This window comes from Seriola lalandi, unplaced genomic scaffold (genome assembly GCF_002814215.2).
Source record: "Seriola lalandi dorsalis isolate HSWRI2012SDOR001 ecotype SW California unplaced genomic scaffold, Sedor1 jcf7180002054899, whole genome shotgun sequence".
NCBI classification, from domain to species: Eukaryota; Metazoa; Chordata; class Actinopteri; order Carangiformes; family Carangidae; genus Seriola; species Seriola lalandi.
In genome coordinates this window covers 280,625-297,209 of record NW_019525451.1, presented here as the reverse complement: position 1 = coordinate 297,209, position 16,585 = coordinate 280,625, and the positions used below count along the sequence as shown (strand labels likewise).

The window sequence follows — 16,585 nt, the reverse complement described above, 5'->3', positions numbered from 1 at the left end:
TCCACAGCTGGACTCAACTCACCCCGAGGAGGAGAGGGGAGGAGGAGGGGAGGGGAGGAGGGGAGGGAGGAGGAGGAGGAAGAGAGGGAGGAGGAGGAGGTGAAAGACAAAGAGTTAGCGTCCTCCTCGGATCGGTCCAGTCCAGCAGCTCAGCGTCTCCTTGAAAGGTCTTGAAAATCCTGGAGAGTTTGAAGGTGTCTGAGTTTTCTGCAGCACTGTGTGTTTTATAGAATATTTTTTACTCATCATCCGGCCGGCTGCAGTAAATCCACGTCCCAACCAGCACTCAACAGTTTCATGATCTTTAAGAATAAAATGCCATATCAAACCAAAGGGCTGCTCCACTACGGCAAAAATCCAAATCACGATTATTCATTCTGCATTTAATGAGCTTTAAAAAAAAAAACTGTAAAACATAAAGTAAAAAACAGATTTCACAACAAAAATGTAGTTTTTCCAGTTATACACAGTATAAGTTAAAAGATTTCTGAGGGGCTCCTTCGTATGTCGCTAACGTAACCAGGAAGTGGATGGTGGGATGGTTTTTGTGGGGGGGGGGGGTTTCATAATCGTTGGAAGATAAAAATCATATTCGAAAATAAAATGAGATTAATGGCCGAGTTCTATAATCCCACACAGTCAAGTTTCCTCTATGTGGCGTGTGTTGAGTGACAAGGAGACACACACACACAAAGATGCTGAATAACACAGAAGAAGAAGGAGAAAGTCAGCTGCTTTGGACAAAAGACATCACTGGAATACAGATGAGGCTGCAGGAGAGGAAACGAGGGAGGGAGGGAGGGAAGGAGGGAAGGGTGAGTACAATGTGAGCGGAGGCAACTTGTGAACCAAAGAGAGACGAATAAGAGACACACAGACCTCTCTCAGGAAGTAGGGACACAGTGATGTGTTTGCTTTGTGCTCGAGCGGCCTGCAGGACGACGCTCCTCGTTCTCCTTAAACGCCTCATGATCAAACGCCAGGCTCTGATCGCCCCCGTCCACCCGGCACCAACACCCGCTGTTATCTGAGCTATTATTATCATCCACTGTTTCCGCCATCAGGGGGATGCCACACTGTGTGTGTGTGTGTGTGTGTGTGTGTGTGTGTGTGTGTGTGTGTGTGGACACTAAACAAAATCTGTTTTATACTGCAGCACGTTATTAAGGGGTTTTTGTTGCTGGCGCTGATGTTGATCCTGCGGATGATGCTGCTGGTTTTTCATGGTTGAGCTCATTTTGTTTAAATCAGACAGACTTTAATTTTTACAGTGATTTCTGTTCGGTTTAATTCCAACATGCAGAGATCTTGTTTTATTATAATCGTTTCTTACATTATAAAGCTGGAAGTTTTTTGTCTTGATTGTCGGAGCTTTCTTGAACGCACCACCAACCTCACAATCTTAGAGCTCCTCCAGTGTAAAGGTCTGTGTCCATGTGTAGTGTGATTATAGATCAGCTCTAGCTTCTATATTAATACTGTGAAAGTATCACAGAGAAATGCACACAGCCTGTATTCAGAAACTGAGCCTTAAAACCAGCCGTCAGGACTTCTGCAACTTTGTGATGTCACAACGAAGGAGATATAAACTACACTGAGATGGTTTTTGGTTCTTAAAACCACAAATATATCTTCTTATGGATCAACACTTCAAAATAAAACACAGGAAGTGGGAAATATGGAGCTTTAACATCTTGACTTTAATTCTTATGGAGATTTAGTGTAACAGGAAACTTATTTTGAAAGTTTTCTTCTTCTCTGTCCACAGGTGAAACCATGCGGCTGGACAGCGCTCCGTAGCCTCCCCTGTCCCTCGCCTCCCACCTGATCACCTCATCTCCTCCTCCATCGCTCCTCTCCGCCTCCTCTCTCCCTCCGTCTCTCTCCTCCTGTTCGCCATGACGACCTCCCTGGAGACGCTGCTGGCCCAGTCCGACCAGGAGCTGAGCCCCGAGCGGCTGGACGGCTGCGAGGACTCGGCCGGCCGCTACAAGGTGGTTCCCTCCGTGGTGTGCTCCATGTGCTGCCTGTTCGGCATCATTTACTGCTTCTTTGGTGAGTCACAAACTGATGTAAAGAGGTTCCCTTCGCTCGTCCAGTTCCAGCTCTGTTGACGGTGTCGTGTTTCCTCGTCTTCTTTCAGGCTACCGCTGCTTCAAAGCGGTGATGTTCCTGACGGGCCTGATGTTCGGCTCCGTCGTCATCTTCATGCTCTGCTACAAGGAGCGCGTGCTGGACACCCAGCTGAGCGTGGAGGCCTCGGTGGGCATCGGCCTGGGCATCGGCACGCTCTGCGGCCTGGTCACCATGCTGGTTCGCAGCGTGGGCCTCTTTATGGTGGGCCTGCTGCTGGGCCTGCTGGTGGCCGTGGCCACCCTGGTGGGCATGGAGGAGCTTTCCGACAGCCCGCCGCGCTCCGTCTGGGTGCCCCTGGGCGTGCTGCTTGGCCTGGGCATGCTGTTCGCCGTGCTCACCCTGCAGTGGCAGCGGCTCTTCACCACGCTGTCCACGGCGGTGTTCGGCGCGGCCGTCATCACCGTGGCGTTGGACTACTTCGTGGAGCTCTTCGCCCTCGTGTTGTACATGTACGAGCGGATGAAAGCGGCGCCCGGCAAGCCTGTGTGTTGGCTGACGTGGGTGGTGCTGGGGGTGTGGCCTGCCCTCACCCTGCTGGGTGTCATGGTGCAGTGGAAGGTGACCGCGGAGGGATACTCCCACACCAAGGGTGAGGAAAACCGGTGCTTCTCTGAAACTTTACACCAGTCGCATTATTATACTGTTTTAAAAGCATAAAGCTGCGTGTGCACGGCATGATGGGAAATGGTTTTGTGATGAGTAAGAAAACCAGTTGCACCAAACACCCTTTAGTTTCTTCCTTGAGTTTCCCTCGTGTTCACTGAAGTGTTTAAAGTTTTCTCCTTCTCTTAAGGAATCACAAAAATGATGATGATGATGATGATGATGATGATGATGATGATGATTGGTGACTTCGTTCCTTAACTGCAACAGTCTTAAGTAACTCCCTCAGCTAAGGAGATATTAAACCTTAACCTTCCTTAAGTAGAAAACTGAAGGTGTTCCACATCGTTTGCTTCCTGTCACCTGACTGTATCACATGACTGATGTTTGAGCGTTTCACCAGCTGCTGCTGGAAAGTTTGATTAGAGCAGAATGAGTGTTCACTGATCAGCTGTAGAGAGGAAGTCAGGCATGAATCCAATCAGAGCTTCTGTGCCGCAGTGATCATCAGCCGGCAGCAGAGGAGGATGCAGGTGATGCGGATCCGTCAGCGAGACGACCGCTTCCGCAACAAGAAGAAGAAGAAGCAGCAGCATGGCTCCTCCTCCCACCATCACCACCAGGCCAAGCAGCTCCACGCAGAGCCCGCCTACCGCCGCAAGCCCAACCCCATCCGCCGCTACGACACCGACGTCCTGTCACCGGTGAGGAACCTTAATGACGTAGTTTTGTTTGGGGCCGTTTTTATTCCTCCGAGCCGGCGGCCATATTGTTTTCAGGTTGTCGGACTCATTCGATATCTCAGTAACGCCTTGACAGAACAAATTTAGCACAAACATTCAGTAGGAATCAAGGATGAACTGATTAGATTTTGGGGGTCGAAGGTCAAGGTCACGGTGACCTCACAAAACACCTTTTAGCCAATACACAGCAATTATGAGTAAAAAGCGTGTCGGAGGCAGACGACCACAAGGAGGTGATCCTGGTTGGTTTCTGTCCGTTGATCCAGACGTGAGTCGAGTAGATTTTGAAGCTGATGAAGAGATGAATCGTTTTTTACAGAGTTCAGATCCGTGTGTGAATCAAACTGTCTCTCTTCCCAGAGCTACATCCAGAGCTTCAGAGACCGGCAGGTGCAGGCGCAGCCCTTCCCGGGGCGGCTGGTTGGAGGACCCCACGCCGTGGTGGATGTTGGATATGACTGCGGCTCCACGGCGCCCCTCGCTGGGGCAGCAGGACCTTCGCTACGGGTCTGACCACCTCTCCTGAGCACACCACAAACCAGGGAGAGAAACATGACTCTACAATCACCACCCGGGCGGGGTGTCGGCCACGCCTGTACGAGAACAAACCACCACTGGGTTTAAATGCAAAGATTCTAGGTTTAAATACAATCTGGGTTTAGCCTCCACCCCTAAGAGGATTAGAATGAATATGTTGAGGGCTGGATTTACCCACAATGCAACACGTTTAACCCTTTACTAATTCAGTTTTAGATCATGAGGCTCTGCTCTCCTGGTGGATGCCTGCTGGAGAGTCAGTGCGGTGCAGAGGTCTGTTCGACCTCTTTTCACTGTCTCTCCGTAGATTCAGATGCACACATGCATGCATGCACTTACACACACACACACACACACACACACACACACACACACACACACACACACACACACGTGGAAACCCGAAGCAGCACCGACCTGTCAGTCACCATCTCAAGCCAAAACCACATCAGGGATCGGAGCTTCAGACTCGCCTCAGGTTCAAACACAGGCATCGTACACAAAATCAAAATACGACTTTGCCCTGGTTCAGCTGTTTCTACTGCTGACGCTGAAGAAACTAGATCCTCAGCCTCTTAACGACCCGACGGCGTTCGTCTAAAGGGAAGGAGGGGCCCTTCGATGCAAACTGGGATCCTTCATTCGCTCTCTGTGCCATCCGGACTACAACAATCCTCTTTACTGTTGTTTTTAAAGGGGGGAACCCTGGTCATCCTTGGTGCTGGACGATGCAGCACTTCTCTCTGAAGGCTGGGGAGTCTGTTTTAACGGGTGCCTTGCCCCTCCGTGGACTGTACCAACAGCATCAGGAGGGGGGTTACTGGCAGATCTCCCATCGATGGCTTGTTTTTACATTAAGTGTGATCACTGGAAGATTTTTTTAAAGGAGGGAGGGGGGTGGGGGGCTACAACAAGCAGGGTATAAAACATGGCGTGTGGTTGGCTCGTTGTCTTCACAGATGCCTGGATATGTGAGGAGGATTTGCTGGCGAGTCATATTTACACTGGCACCTCATGAGAGTCGCCCGACACACATGGAGGAGGATTTTAAGATTTTCATGTGCAGAGAAAAAAACATATGTCTGAGATTATTTAACATTTCCACTGCAGTGCAGACTGTCGGCTGTATTCATGTTGTTGCACTCTCTCCATCATCTGTCATCAGCTCCGGTGAGGAGGCAGGACGGCACCTTCTTCCTGTTTTGAGCCATAAAATAATCCAGAAACAAACTTAGGAGGAAATTTGTGGATTAAAATTTAAAGTTTAACTGAAATTAAAATCAGTATATATACAGTATCTCTCCGTGGAGCATAATGGTTTTTACCAAGAAGAAGAAAAACACAAAAACTTGAGGCTTTAAGGCCTTTGGTTTTCACAGTTGTAAGGTACTTTGTCTTTTGCTGCCTTATTATTTTTAACTACAGGCACGCAATGAATCTTGGGATAGGTTGCCCTGGAAACGAAGGCCACATTTGTAGGAGCCTTCGGGACAGTCTAGTCGCATCACTGTGACGTAATCTGTCTTCAGATGCAGCGTCCGAACCGGGACACGGCCACGTTTTTATCTCCATGTGCTCTGACAGACCAGCACCTTCTTCTTCTTCTTCTGTGCTGTAAAGCAATAAAGCAAATTTCCCGCCACAATGTGACCATTTAAAAAAAATAAATAATTATAATTAAATGCGCCTCCTTGAACGCACCTTCAATAACAGGTGTCAGTGTAAATAAGTCTCAGAGGGTCAGAGTGAGGACAGCGGACTCGTGGCCTCCTCCCATCATGTGCATTGATTTTCTTTATTCGGGGACACTGAGGATGTGAAAGCTTTGTAAACATCTTTACCTTTTGTTTTTTTTAATTAAAGGAAAAGCAGACAAATGTGCGGCGGGGGGAGGGGGGGGGTTACATTTTTATTCTTCCGCGGTGAACTGAAATGCATGATCGCACCCCTCCATCCCTCTCTGCTCCGCCCCGCGTGGCTTCGTTTTGCCTCCCACCTTCTCACGTGCATCGATGTGAAACTTGTACATAAAACACAGCACTTACTAACTTCTTCTTCTTTCTTTTTGTTATTTCTACATTTTCTCTTTTAATTTAAACCTTTTTCTTTTTCTTTTGTGCGACATGTTCTTTTCCTGTGGGATGTATTTATTTGCTGATTTATTTATTTGTGTAAAGGAGAGTGCAATGTCTTCACTGTGGGCCAGTAACTCCATGCTTTATTTAAACTGATTATGACTATGATTATTAAAGCATGTGTTCCTATGGGCCTGTAAACCACCAACGTGTCAGACTCCTCTTTTCACACAAGGACATGGACATCAATCAGCTGTGACATTAATCCACTTCACTTTTATTAGCGAATATTATCTGAAAGTCACACCCCCCCCTCCCTCCCTCTCTCTCTCTGCTTCTTTTCTACCTCGCACAACCTCTCCCTCTATCTCTCGCTTCATCTCCAGACGCCTTTTAATCTTCCTCCTCCATCTTCTCCTTTTTCTCCACATCCCCCTGTTGATAAGGACAAACACAGGCACATACAGTCCACCTCGTTCTCCAGCAGCTCCTGATTGGACAACAACAGTCACCCTGACCTTGAGGAAAAGCACCAGATGTGCCAAGAGAAGAATGTGTTTACTGCATTTCTGACACTTTAGTGATTTAAATAAAATGGTCATAAACTGAGACGTTAAAGCAGAGGATTTGCTCAGCTGCAGATTTCCTGTGACATTTAACTTTAAATTGCAGAGTGTGAAGTGAAAGGCAGCGTCAGATTGTGTTATTTAGAAATGCTTTTACCTCTTTCAGATGCACAAATTGAATATTTTGGCGATGCACTGCAAAAATCTCCATCGCATCACGTCTGTAATCAAGTTCTTTTCTTCACCAACTTTATATTCTCTTATTTTAATGTAGAGACACTGAAATAATCTGATTTCTACTGAGAAGAATCCGTAGAAAAATCCATCATTTAATTACAGAAAACACGTGATAACATGGAGATTTTTTTGAAGTGCAGTAACATGTTTGAAGGCACAGATAAATAAACCCTGATAACTTTCAAACAAGAACAGTAAAGATGAGTTTGTAAAGTCTTTTTGCTGAGTTTTATTTGTGCATCTTTTTTTTGTTGTTGTTGTTGTTTGTTTTGTTGTTGTTTGGGAAGGTTCTCCTCTCTTCTTCTGCAGGTGATTACATGATGTCATGCTGGTGCTGCGTCGACTCGCTGACGACCTGGAGGACGGAAACACATTAAAGACACGTGAGTGAGTGAGTGTGACACTGTGGACTGTTTTATACGGAGGTAAACCTGCCCAGGTTCCTTTGGCGGCTGCGTTTGAAGACTGATTGCGTCACAACGGCGCGACTAGACTGTCCCATTAAATGCGGCCTTCCTTACCTATCCCAAGATTCATTGTGCTAATGGTAACGGTAATGAAAGCCGACAGACAGCCTGAGGATTACATTTTTAAATGTAAGTATTATGTTTCAGCTCAGTTCAGCAGCTAACGGCCCAACTGTTAAAACCTCAAGATTTTGTTTAAAAAATTACGTCGTAGTCAAGGTTGCTAGGCGACGGTGTAACGGCAGGCTTTAGCTGGTGACGTACAGCATTGCGTTAAGATGTTAATTTAGTACGTCCTCTTTAATGTTGTTTTTTTTGTTTTTTGCAGCAACGCTTTATTTCAAGCTATTGTGAGCTTTTATTCTGAAAGATTCTGAAAGGCAGTTCCAAAGGTTACGTAGCTAGTTTGACAAACGTTCAGTAAATCAGTCGGAAACGCATAATATGTGACTGTGGATGAACGAGCTCAGAGATAGAAATATAGTTTATATATTGAGGCTCTTTGGAAGCGTCAAGGCAGCGGAAAGATATGAGTCACAACTTCCGGTTAGGACTTTCAGAATAAAATCAGAGCGGAACCAGAATGCAGATGATGAGAAAGCTCGTGGATTCTACCCAAAAAGATGATCATATGATCTTTGTACCACCTCTGTTGGTGACTGTGGGTTTAAATTAGCCTTTGTTTATGTTCTAGCCGCCATCTAATGGAGTAGAAGAAAGTTGACCTGAGGCCAAACTAACTTGCTGTTTTATTATTTCAAATTCTTCCCCATTTTTGACTATTTTCTGAATTTCATATTTAAAATAACTTTTTCCTTTTTAACCATAGAGCAGCGACCTCCCTCATTCTTCCCTCTTTGAAGATAAAGGCCCTCATGTCTGGGACATTTTCAAAACAAGTTGATTTCTGTTGGTTTGGCACTTGTACTAAGAAAATAAGTTTTTCAGGATTTGCACACAGATAAAAATGATTTGATAAGCTGCAAGTTTTAATGTGTTGAAATACTTTCTTCTTTTCAAAGAGATAAAATCCCAGCATTCTGCACGTGGGCCGAGCCAAACTGTTGTTTCTTTATTGATAAAGCTGCAGCCCCGACTTGTTAAAGCATGTTTTCCCAGAATGCTGTGCGTGGGAATGCTGTGCAGTGGGAATGCGGTGCGGTTTAGCTGAACCAGTTGTTGCATGTGTTGATGTGTTTACTTGGAAGAATCACAAATTCCTTCTGAATGAGATGAAAAAAAAAAGGCACCACAATGTCATGCAGCTGAATCCTCACAGATCATGATTTACTGATATTCTGCAGAGGTCAAAGGTCATGAGTTGAGTTAGCTTGAAAATTAGCAGAAATTATAGGTATAGCTTTATATATATGAGCTGTTATCTCCCTCCACTTCAAAAAATTAGATGTAGATTGTGTTTTTCCACAGTATGAGACTCTTTGTCTGTTCAGGGCAGAATAAACAAAAAGTGAACAGTGACCCAGTCTGAATATTGATCACTGCAGACATGAACCCATTAGTTTAGGATCAGAACTAATGGATTAAACAAATCAATATGTGAACAATCGAGTTCTTTAAAGTGTCGCTTGTCGACCCACAGTGGCAGTTTAATTTCACTAGATTATTAAAAGATGAGATAACTTTTATTTTCAGACATTTTTCAAAATAAAACAAAGCCTCTGTAACAGTTTTGTAACAACAAATATTAAATATCAGATCCAGATTTCCTAAGTGTGTGTGTGTGTGTGTGTGTGTGTGTGTTACCTCTCCGTCGCGGGTCTCGATGGTCTTGATGAGAACGGTTTTCTTTGAATGCATCTCAGAGGTTCGCTGCTGGTGTTCAGGGCTGGTCTCTGTTTCAACACAGACAGAAAACGTCAACATTAATATCATCATCAGCATCAACGTGTCATTTTACACAACATTTTATATCATATTTAAACTTTTTACATTCTAATTAGCTGTTGTTAATGTCTCACATTTCGCCTCTGATGCACTAATGTTGGTATAATGCCATGTATCATGTAAAACTCTATAAATCAGCTGTAAAAACACGTGCAGGTGAACTATCTTGTGGGTCACAGACTCCGGACCATGTGCTGGTTACAGAGGCGTGTGTCCTCTAGTGGTGTGTTCAGGTAACAGTGGATATGGTCGTACCTCGGAAGCTCAGGGTGGAGTAGGTCTGCACAGGCAAGGCAATCCTGCAGGGACAGAACAAATTTAAATCAATGCTAATTTAACTCTTACACACCTTCTACGATCAAACCCTTTATACTTACACAAAATCACACAATTAAAACAGGAAATTAATAATAAATCTAGTCTTCAATTTGAAATGAGTTCATCTATTTAGTTTCAGGAATTTTCCACAAACAAGTTATCACACATTATTAACTCATTTTAATTTATCAGAATTTATTTAATTATTAGAGGCCTTGACTTTAACTTTAATCTTTTAGGCTTTTTGTGCTTGTTAAATATAAAACAATCTGGTGCAGCTGTTTAATTTGAGTCACCTGCTCTCCTCTCCTTCCAGCAGCTTCCTGTAGGTGGCGATCTCCACGTCCAGCGCCATCTTGACGTTGAGCAGGTCCTGGTATTCGCGGAGGTGACGCGCCATCTCGTCCTTCATGTTGGCGATCTCCGCCTCCAGCCGGGCGATGTTGTCCTGGAAACCGCCGGCCTCGCGTCCGTGACGCTCCTCCATCTCCCTCATCTGCCTCATCAGGGACTCGTTCTGGATTTGTTAAAGGGAAGAGGTGAGCTAGATTATAAAGTGTGTGTGTGTGTGTGTGTGTGTGTGTGTGTGTGTGTGAGAGACGTACGTTGCCTTTGAGTGAGTCGATCTCGCAGGTGTAGGACTGGATCTGGTGTCTGAACTCCATGGTCTCCTGCCGGGCCTGCTTCAGTGCCTCGTTGTTCTTGCTCACCGCCTGGTTCAGGTCGGACACCTGCAGGGTCAAAGGTCAAAGTTCAGGTGTTTTGCTGCTATTGTCATCACTGATAGGTCACCTTTAAATCTTGTTTCTGCTGACCTCTGGTGATGTACAGGCGTACTCCAGGACACTGTGACATCACTGTTGAGCAGCTTTGTGACGACGAAGTAATATTAATAATAATAATAATAATAATAATAATAATCATTATAAAACCGTGTGTCTCTCTCTCACCTTGGATTTATACCAGTCCTCGGCCTCGGAGATGTTCTTGGCGGCGATGCCTTCGTACTGGGCTCTGATGTCCCTCAGCGCCGCCGTCAGGTCTGGCTTGGACATGTCCATCTGGATCTGGACCTGACTCTCCTGCATCTGGGTCTGCAGCTCACGGATCTCCTGCAAGAGGAGGAGGAGGAGGAGGAGGAGGAGGAGGGAGGTCAGGTCAGAGTGGGGTTAAACCTGTGTGTGTACATGTCCAGGTGGGAATGGAAGTAGCAACCAATTACTAATAACCATGGCAACCATTAATAACATCCTAAGAGCCAGGAGCTAACATCCTAAAAAGCTAATTGCTAATCGTCTCAATTGCGAGCATCAATACTCCATGTTTTATCAAATTAAATCCCAGGATACTTCGACTACTTCCTCTGTTTGTACGGCGCTAAATGAGGCAGCTACTGTGTGATGCATTTAAGGACTACCTGAAAAAAACTGCACCACCTTGTACACATGAAAACAAGCTAATTCAATGCTAAATGAAGCAGAATCAAAGTGATCAGAGCAGCGGCTTGTTGTGAACACGTCCTCTGAGCAGCGCTACGTCTGGTTAGCATGCTAACTTCACCGCAGGAGAAGAAGTCTGATGCTGAGCTCACATCGCTCTAACAGCTGCTGTTGCTAACGTTAGCTATGTAGCAACAGCAAAAACTTTAATAAAGCTCCTTTAAATTTACTTTTAATCAACTTTATCTCGCTCTGCTTTTTTGATTTGATGTTGTCAGTCCAACATCTCGTGGTCGTGAGGCACTTGAGCTGCATCACTCCTGGTGACGCACTGGTGGTCGACCATCTGATATCAGCCCTCTAAAACACCAGTAATCACTCTACTAATGCCACAGCAACCGCTTGGCTTTGGCGTCATGTAGCAAACACACACACACACACACACACACACACACACACACACACACACACACACACGCGTATCTAAGCTGACAAGCCTCTGCTGTTCAGACACAGTTGACGTCCACTGCTGGTACACAGAGTAATTTTAGCCAGACATCTGCTGCAGCTCTGCTCGGGCCCGCTGCCAACACACACGCTGAAACTGTAGCTGTACTTCACCAAGCCTCTCTCACACACACACACACACACACACACACACACACACACACACACACAGATGTAACAGCAGATGCTAACAGACAGACAGGACACAGGTAGAAGTGGCAGGTTAGTTACTGAGATTTGTTTTATCCCTCAATTCCATCAGTGAATAATCTAATTCCTTCCCTCAAATAATCATTTGTTCCCTTAATTTACCAAATACCTCCAACAAATGTTATTTGCACGTGTAATGCAAAGATCTGCTGCTTTAAAGTGCTGATGTCCTGTCAACAGAGCGCTGTGTGACCAGAGAGACAGAAGAAGAAGAAGAAGAAGAAGAAGAAGGAGGAACCTCTTCGTGGATCTTCTTCAGGAAGGCGATCTCCTCCTGCAGCGTCTCGATGCGTCTCTCCAGGTCCAGACGAGCCAGAGTGGCGGCGTCCACGTCCTGAGGAGGTTCGCTCAATCAGTCAATCAGACACATGGTATTATTATTAGAAGTTGGCATCTTTAACTATAACTGTATGATGAAAAAATATTGATCAAATTTCATTAAGTACGAGTTGTTAGTGGATGCATGAACCTACAAGAAGGAGCTGGTGTAAAGACTTCATATTAACAGTGCTGTTCTATTATATTTAAAGACAGTGTTTAATTTCTCTAGTTCTGAGAAAATGTAACTTATATATCGTCACCTTCCTAAAATAATGGCCTAAGTCATGTTTTGACAAAAATGTTTTTTTTGCCTAAATCACCCCCTCATGATGCTGGCCACCTCTGGTAAAATCGCCTGAATCCTCAGTTGAGGGGAACATGCAATTCTACCCCCGGTTGTATAATGGCCTATGTCAAAAGTGTGACTCTTTTGTTGAGTTTTTTGTGTTTCCTGAAAAACCTCAAAAAATGACTTAGGCCATTATTTTAAGAGGGTGTCGATATATATATACAACATATATATATATAAACTGTATATAAACTGTATATATATATAAACTGTCATGTGATGTGCAGGACTCACCGCCCTGAAAGCAGCCAGGTTGTTCTCTGCTTCCTCTTTCTGGAGAATCTCGTCCTGGAGTCTGGAGGACGAGGGAGGAGCAGATAACGAGTTTCCATCATTAATCACTGACACTATAAACATTATGGACCTGCAGCCACCAAGAAGTCCAAACGCTGAATCATTTCTTTCTTTTTTTGCCCTGAAAGAAGTGAAATCTAAACACACAGTTATTATACGTTATTATAAAAAACACCCACCGTGATTTAACTGTTTAATAAGAATCTGAAGAGAAACAGCACATTTATTGATGTGATTCCAGATGACATTGTAATCCTCTTAAGCGGTGAACACATGCTTGTTTTATTTATGACGCCAGAAAAACATCTTTAAATCAGAATGAACTGAGGAAACAAAGAGATTAATGAAAGAGACGGAAAATTCAGAGTCTGAATAAAACGACCTTTGGACAAAATCCTGACGGCAATAAAAGGAGATAAAACCTCAGATAAAGAGGGAGAACTGTGTAAATCCCTGTAAAAGACCTTCCAGTGAATATTTCATATTGAATTGAAATGGCGCTGTCTCCTCGCTGAGTCTCTATAAAAGTGGCACATGAGACGTAAACCACAGGGAGAAGGAGAAAGGACAGATCATCAGAGATCCTTCTTTCCTCTCCTTTTATAGAAGAGGACGCTGTAAACATGGTGTGTGTGTGTGTGTGTGTGTGTGTGATGAGCTCTAACTTTGGTCAGGCTCGTGCAGTAACACACACACACACATTAGTCATCATTCAAATCAGCAGCAGACGAGTGTTTGACTTTAGCTTCATCTGTATTTGGTCTTCGCTGTCTGCGACTCGTGTGTTGCTCAGAGGAACTTCAGCACGACCTCGACTAGTAAAGGATCCCAGATCAGCGAGTCCCGGCTTCAAACATACACATCATATAAAATATTAAAAAGCTTCACTTTAGCTTTACTTTTCTTAATGAAAGAGCCACTACATTAATAATCAGTGTTGCTACAACAGGAGTAATTGTACCTCATTTTAATCAGTATTGAAAGAAGGTTTCAGATTTATTACTTTATTATAAGTAGAAATTACATAAAAATAATGGAAAAATAGTCAGTTACAAGTAAAAGTCCTTCAAAGATTGAAGTTTTATCAGTAAATGTACTTGGAACAAGTAGTAAAAAGTAAAAGTATTATATGCAGAGTGACACCAATCAGAGAGGAATTATAAGGTTATTTAGCTTTAAAATGTTAATGAAGAGGCGGCACATTTACCTGCTTTATGCACTGTTGTTTAGTATTTTAAAAAAGGACGTTATTTATCTTGTAAAATAACATCAAATGGAAATATCTCATTGTCGTGCAGGAATCTCCAAACTCAGCGTCTCGCAATCAAAACAGTAACAAAAGAGTTTGGTGATGTCACGAAGGAGCGAGGCATCATGGGATTTAGCCACAGATGAATTATCAGTTTCTCTGATGCTGCTCGTCGCAGGAAAAGTGTCAGATATGGAGCTTTAATGCAGAACAATGACATATTATGTCTTTCATGAATGTTCCTGTGTGCAGTATTCTACACAGGGAAATATTGATCATCTTAAATAACTCAAGTTGTTCTTTCCTCTTCTTCTGCTCTGGACAAAAATACGTTTCTGTAATGTTTGTTTGACTTGCTGTTTCTCAGATTGAAAGGTAACGCTGTAGTTTTCGCTGTGTCAGGTGATTCCTCTGCTTCAGTCTCTCACCAGCTGAACCTCAGCTTGTTTAAATTCTCCTCCCACTGCGTCACTGAGTCATCCTCAATCTCCTTCGTCTTTGGATGTAGAAATGATTTTTATATCCTTTTCACAACCCAAAATTAGCACAGTGTGTATAAAACCTCTGGATGTATGACGATATATAAATGTTAGGGTCTGTACATATATTACAATTATCTATCTGATGATTTTTTAATATTAAAAATGACATACGATTAAAATTTCTATATGATTATGTATGTGTTCTTAGTAATTTCTCATTCATTTAATTTTTAATTTAATTTGTCTAATATATAATCATACATACATAAACTGAACATAAATGTCAATATAGGAGAATTACTCCAATTTCAAATAGGTTTTATATAATTATTACATATATGTTTTTATTTTATATATGTTTCATGTATGGAAGTTCAGTATATGAACATATATTACATGTCTATGGGTAAAGTTTGTGTTTGCTTCAGGCATCATTGTTACATAAGCTTCAGCTTCCTACGTTACACTGTAAATAAAAACACCAGCACTCGGGTTTAAAAATACTTTGTGTCACCACAACAAACAGCAGATACATGATGATACTCACACGTCTGTGTGTCATCACATGTGGCCGCTGTGAATCAGCTGCGTGTTTATTCAGATCTGTTGTTGTGTTCATGTTGAACTGCTGCCAAAAATCAGCATTTTCATTTTTTAACCCTCTGAGGTCTGAAAGTATTTCCTCTATTTCTACATTATTTCTTAAATGAAAGGTTTTTGCATATTACATGATACTCAAGTGTTTATATCACACCTGAATCACAGTTTGTTTATTGTGCTTCACCAAAGTCTACAGGTTCATAAAATAGTGCAATATGTGAGTAAAACAGTAGATAAATGGATAATAAAGTGAATAAATAAAATTCTGTAATATCGAAATGTTGTTTCAACCAAATTTTTTAGCCGTTTTCGCTCCGGCTGTGAATCATGTTCGATCTCACGAGAGAAACTGAAGGTGGAGAGTCTGCGGATTCTAACCACATTTACACCACATTTCTACCATGTATTATCACACACACACACGCACGCACACACACACACGCACACGCACACACACGCACGCACACACACACACACAAACTAGTAACATTGTAACCAGTTGACACACATTCACTCTTCTTCTTAAAGAGACACACACACTTCTTAAAGAGACACACACAAACTTCTTAAAGAGACACACACACCTCCTCTTGCCCCTCCCACCTGATTTTGAGCTTGTCCAGGTCGTCTGCGAGGTTGTCCCGCTCCAGATCAATGCGCGACCTCTGATTGGTCAGGATCTCCACCTGCCTCCTCAGCTCGCTCATCTCCTCCTCGTACAGGTCGGCGATGCGCGTCGGCTCGCGTCCGCGCAGGCGCTCCACCTCCACCGTCAGCGCCTGGTTCTGCTGCTCCAGGAAGCGCACCTTCTCGATGTAGCTGGCGAAGCGGTCGTTCAGGTGCTGCAGCTCGACCTTCTCGTTGGTCCGCGTGGTCAGGAACTCCTGGTTGAGGGCGTCGGCCAGGCTGAAGTCCAGGGTCTCGCCCATGCCGGCGTAGGTGCGTGCGACGGAGGCCCTCGACGACGTTATCGGGCCCCCGTAGTAGCCGGAGGAGACCCGGTAAGCCGGGGTCGACTTGCGGGTCACCTCATAGACCCTGGAGCTGACATGGCCCCCGCTGCTGCCGCCGGCGCTGTGGCCCAGCAGCGTGCGGTTGAGGGTAGGAGAGGCGTAGGTGCCGTGGCCGAAGGTGCGGCGGTAGGAGGAGGAGGAGCTGTAGGCGGCCATGTTGGAGGACACAGAGATCCTGGTGAGGGCTGCAGCAGAGAAGAGCACTGAAGAAAAACCTCCTGCCCCAGGCTATTTGTAGTTACCCCCTCCCTCGCTTTCTACCCCCCTCCTCCCTGTGAACTACCCTCCCTGTGTCTCTCGCTCTCTCTCTCTCTTTCTTTCATCTTTCTTTTCCCTCTTTCTCCTCCTCTCTGTCACCGTCCCTCTCCTCTTCTTCTTCTCCATCTACCCTTTCCTTTCCCTCCATTTTCCCTTTCTGTTTTTTTTCCAAATTTTCATTCTCTCTCTTTTCTTTTCTCCTTCCATGTCTCTTTCTTTCTCTCTTCCTCTTCCCATTTCTTTCTTTGCCACTTTCTGAACTTCTTTGGCATCGAA

At 44.3% G+C, this 16,585-nt stretch overlaps 2 protein-coding genes across 3 annotated transcripts in view; one reads left to right on the top strand and one right to left on the bottom strand.

Moving 5' to 3' along the window:
• tmem198ab (transmembrane protein 198ab) overlaps positions 1 to 6,298 on the top strand; it is an 18,144-nt gene extending 11,846 nt beyond the window's left edge. For both annotated transcript variants that reach the window (XM_023429829.2, XM_023429830.2), the window contains exons 2-5: positions 1,769 to 2,055; positions 2,144 to 2,725; positions 3,241 to 3,443; positions 3,843 to 6,298. In XM_023429829.2, coding sequence (XP_023285597.1) covers positions 1,899 to 2,055; positions 2,144 to 2,725; positions 3,241 to 3,443; positions 3,843 to 3,995 — 1,095 coding nt within the window. In that variant the 5' untranslated portion in view covers positions 1,769 to 1,898 and the 3' untranslated portion in view covers positions 3,996 to 6,298. The remainder of the gene's footprint in view (positions 1 to 1,768; positions 2,056 to 2,143; positions 2,726 to 3,240; positions 3,444 to 3,842) is intronic.
• Positions 6,299 to 7,102: 804 nt separating this feature from the next.
• On the bottom strand, positions 7,103 to 16,252 carry desmb (desmin b). The gene is made up of 9 exons (XM_023429828.2): positions 15,642 to 16,252; positions 12,648 to 12,708; positions 11,982 to 12,077; positions 10,538 to 10,699; positions 10,193 to 10,318; positions 9,884 to 10,104; positions 9,525 to 9,568; positions 9,129 to 9,217; positions 7,103 to 7,252 (listed from the first exon to the last, which is right to left on the bottom strand). The coding sequence occupies exons 1-9, from the start codon at positions 16,205 to 16,207 to the stop codon at positions 7,211 to 7,213; spliced, it is 1,407 nt and encodes a 468-aa protein (XP_023285596.1). The 5' UTR covers positions 16,208 to 16,252; the 3' UTR covers positions 7,103 to 7,210.
• Positions 16,253 to 16,585: the final 333 nt, after the last annotated feature.

Bases quoted from the DNA above. Each gene is read 5' to 3' on its own strand.
- desmb (XM_023429828.2), bottom strand. From the start codon at position 16,207: ATGGCCGCCTACAGCTCCTCCTCCTCCTACCGCCGCACCTTCGGCCAC. The intron at 12,709-15,641 runs GTGGGAGGGGCA...CTCGTCCTCCAG, and splicing joins CTGGACAAGCTCAAAATCAG to ACTCCAGGACGAGATTCTCC. The intron at 12,078-12,647 runs GTGAGTCCTGCA...GAACCTCCTCAG, and splicing joins ACCTGGCTGCTTTCAGGGCG to GACGTGGACGCCGCCACTCT.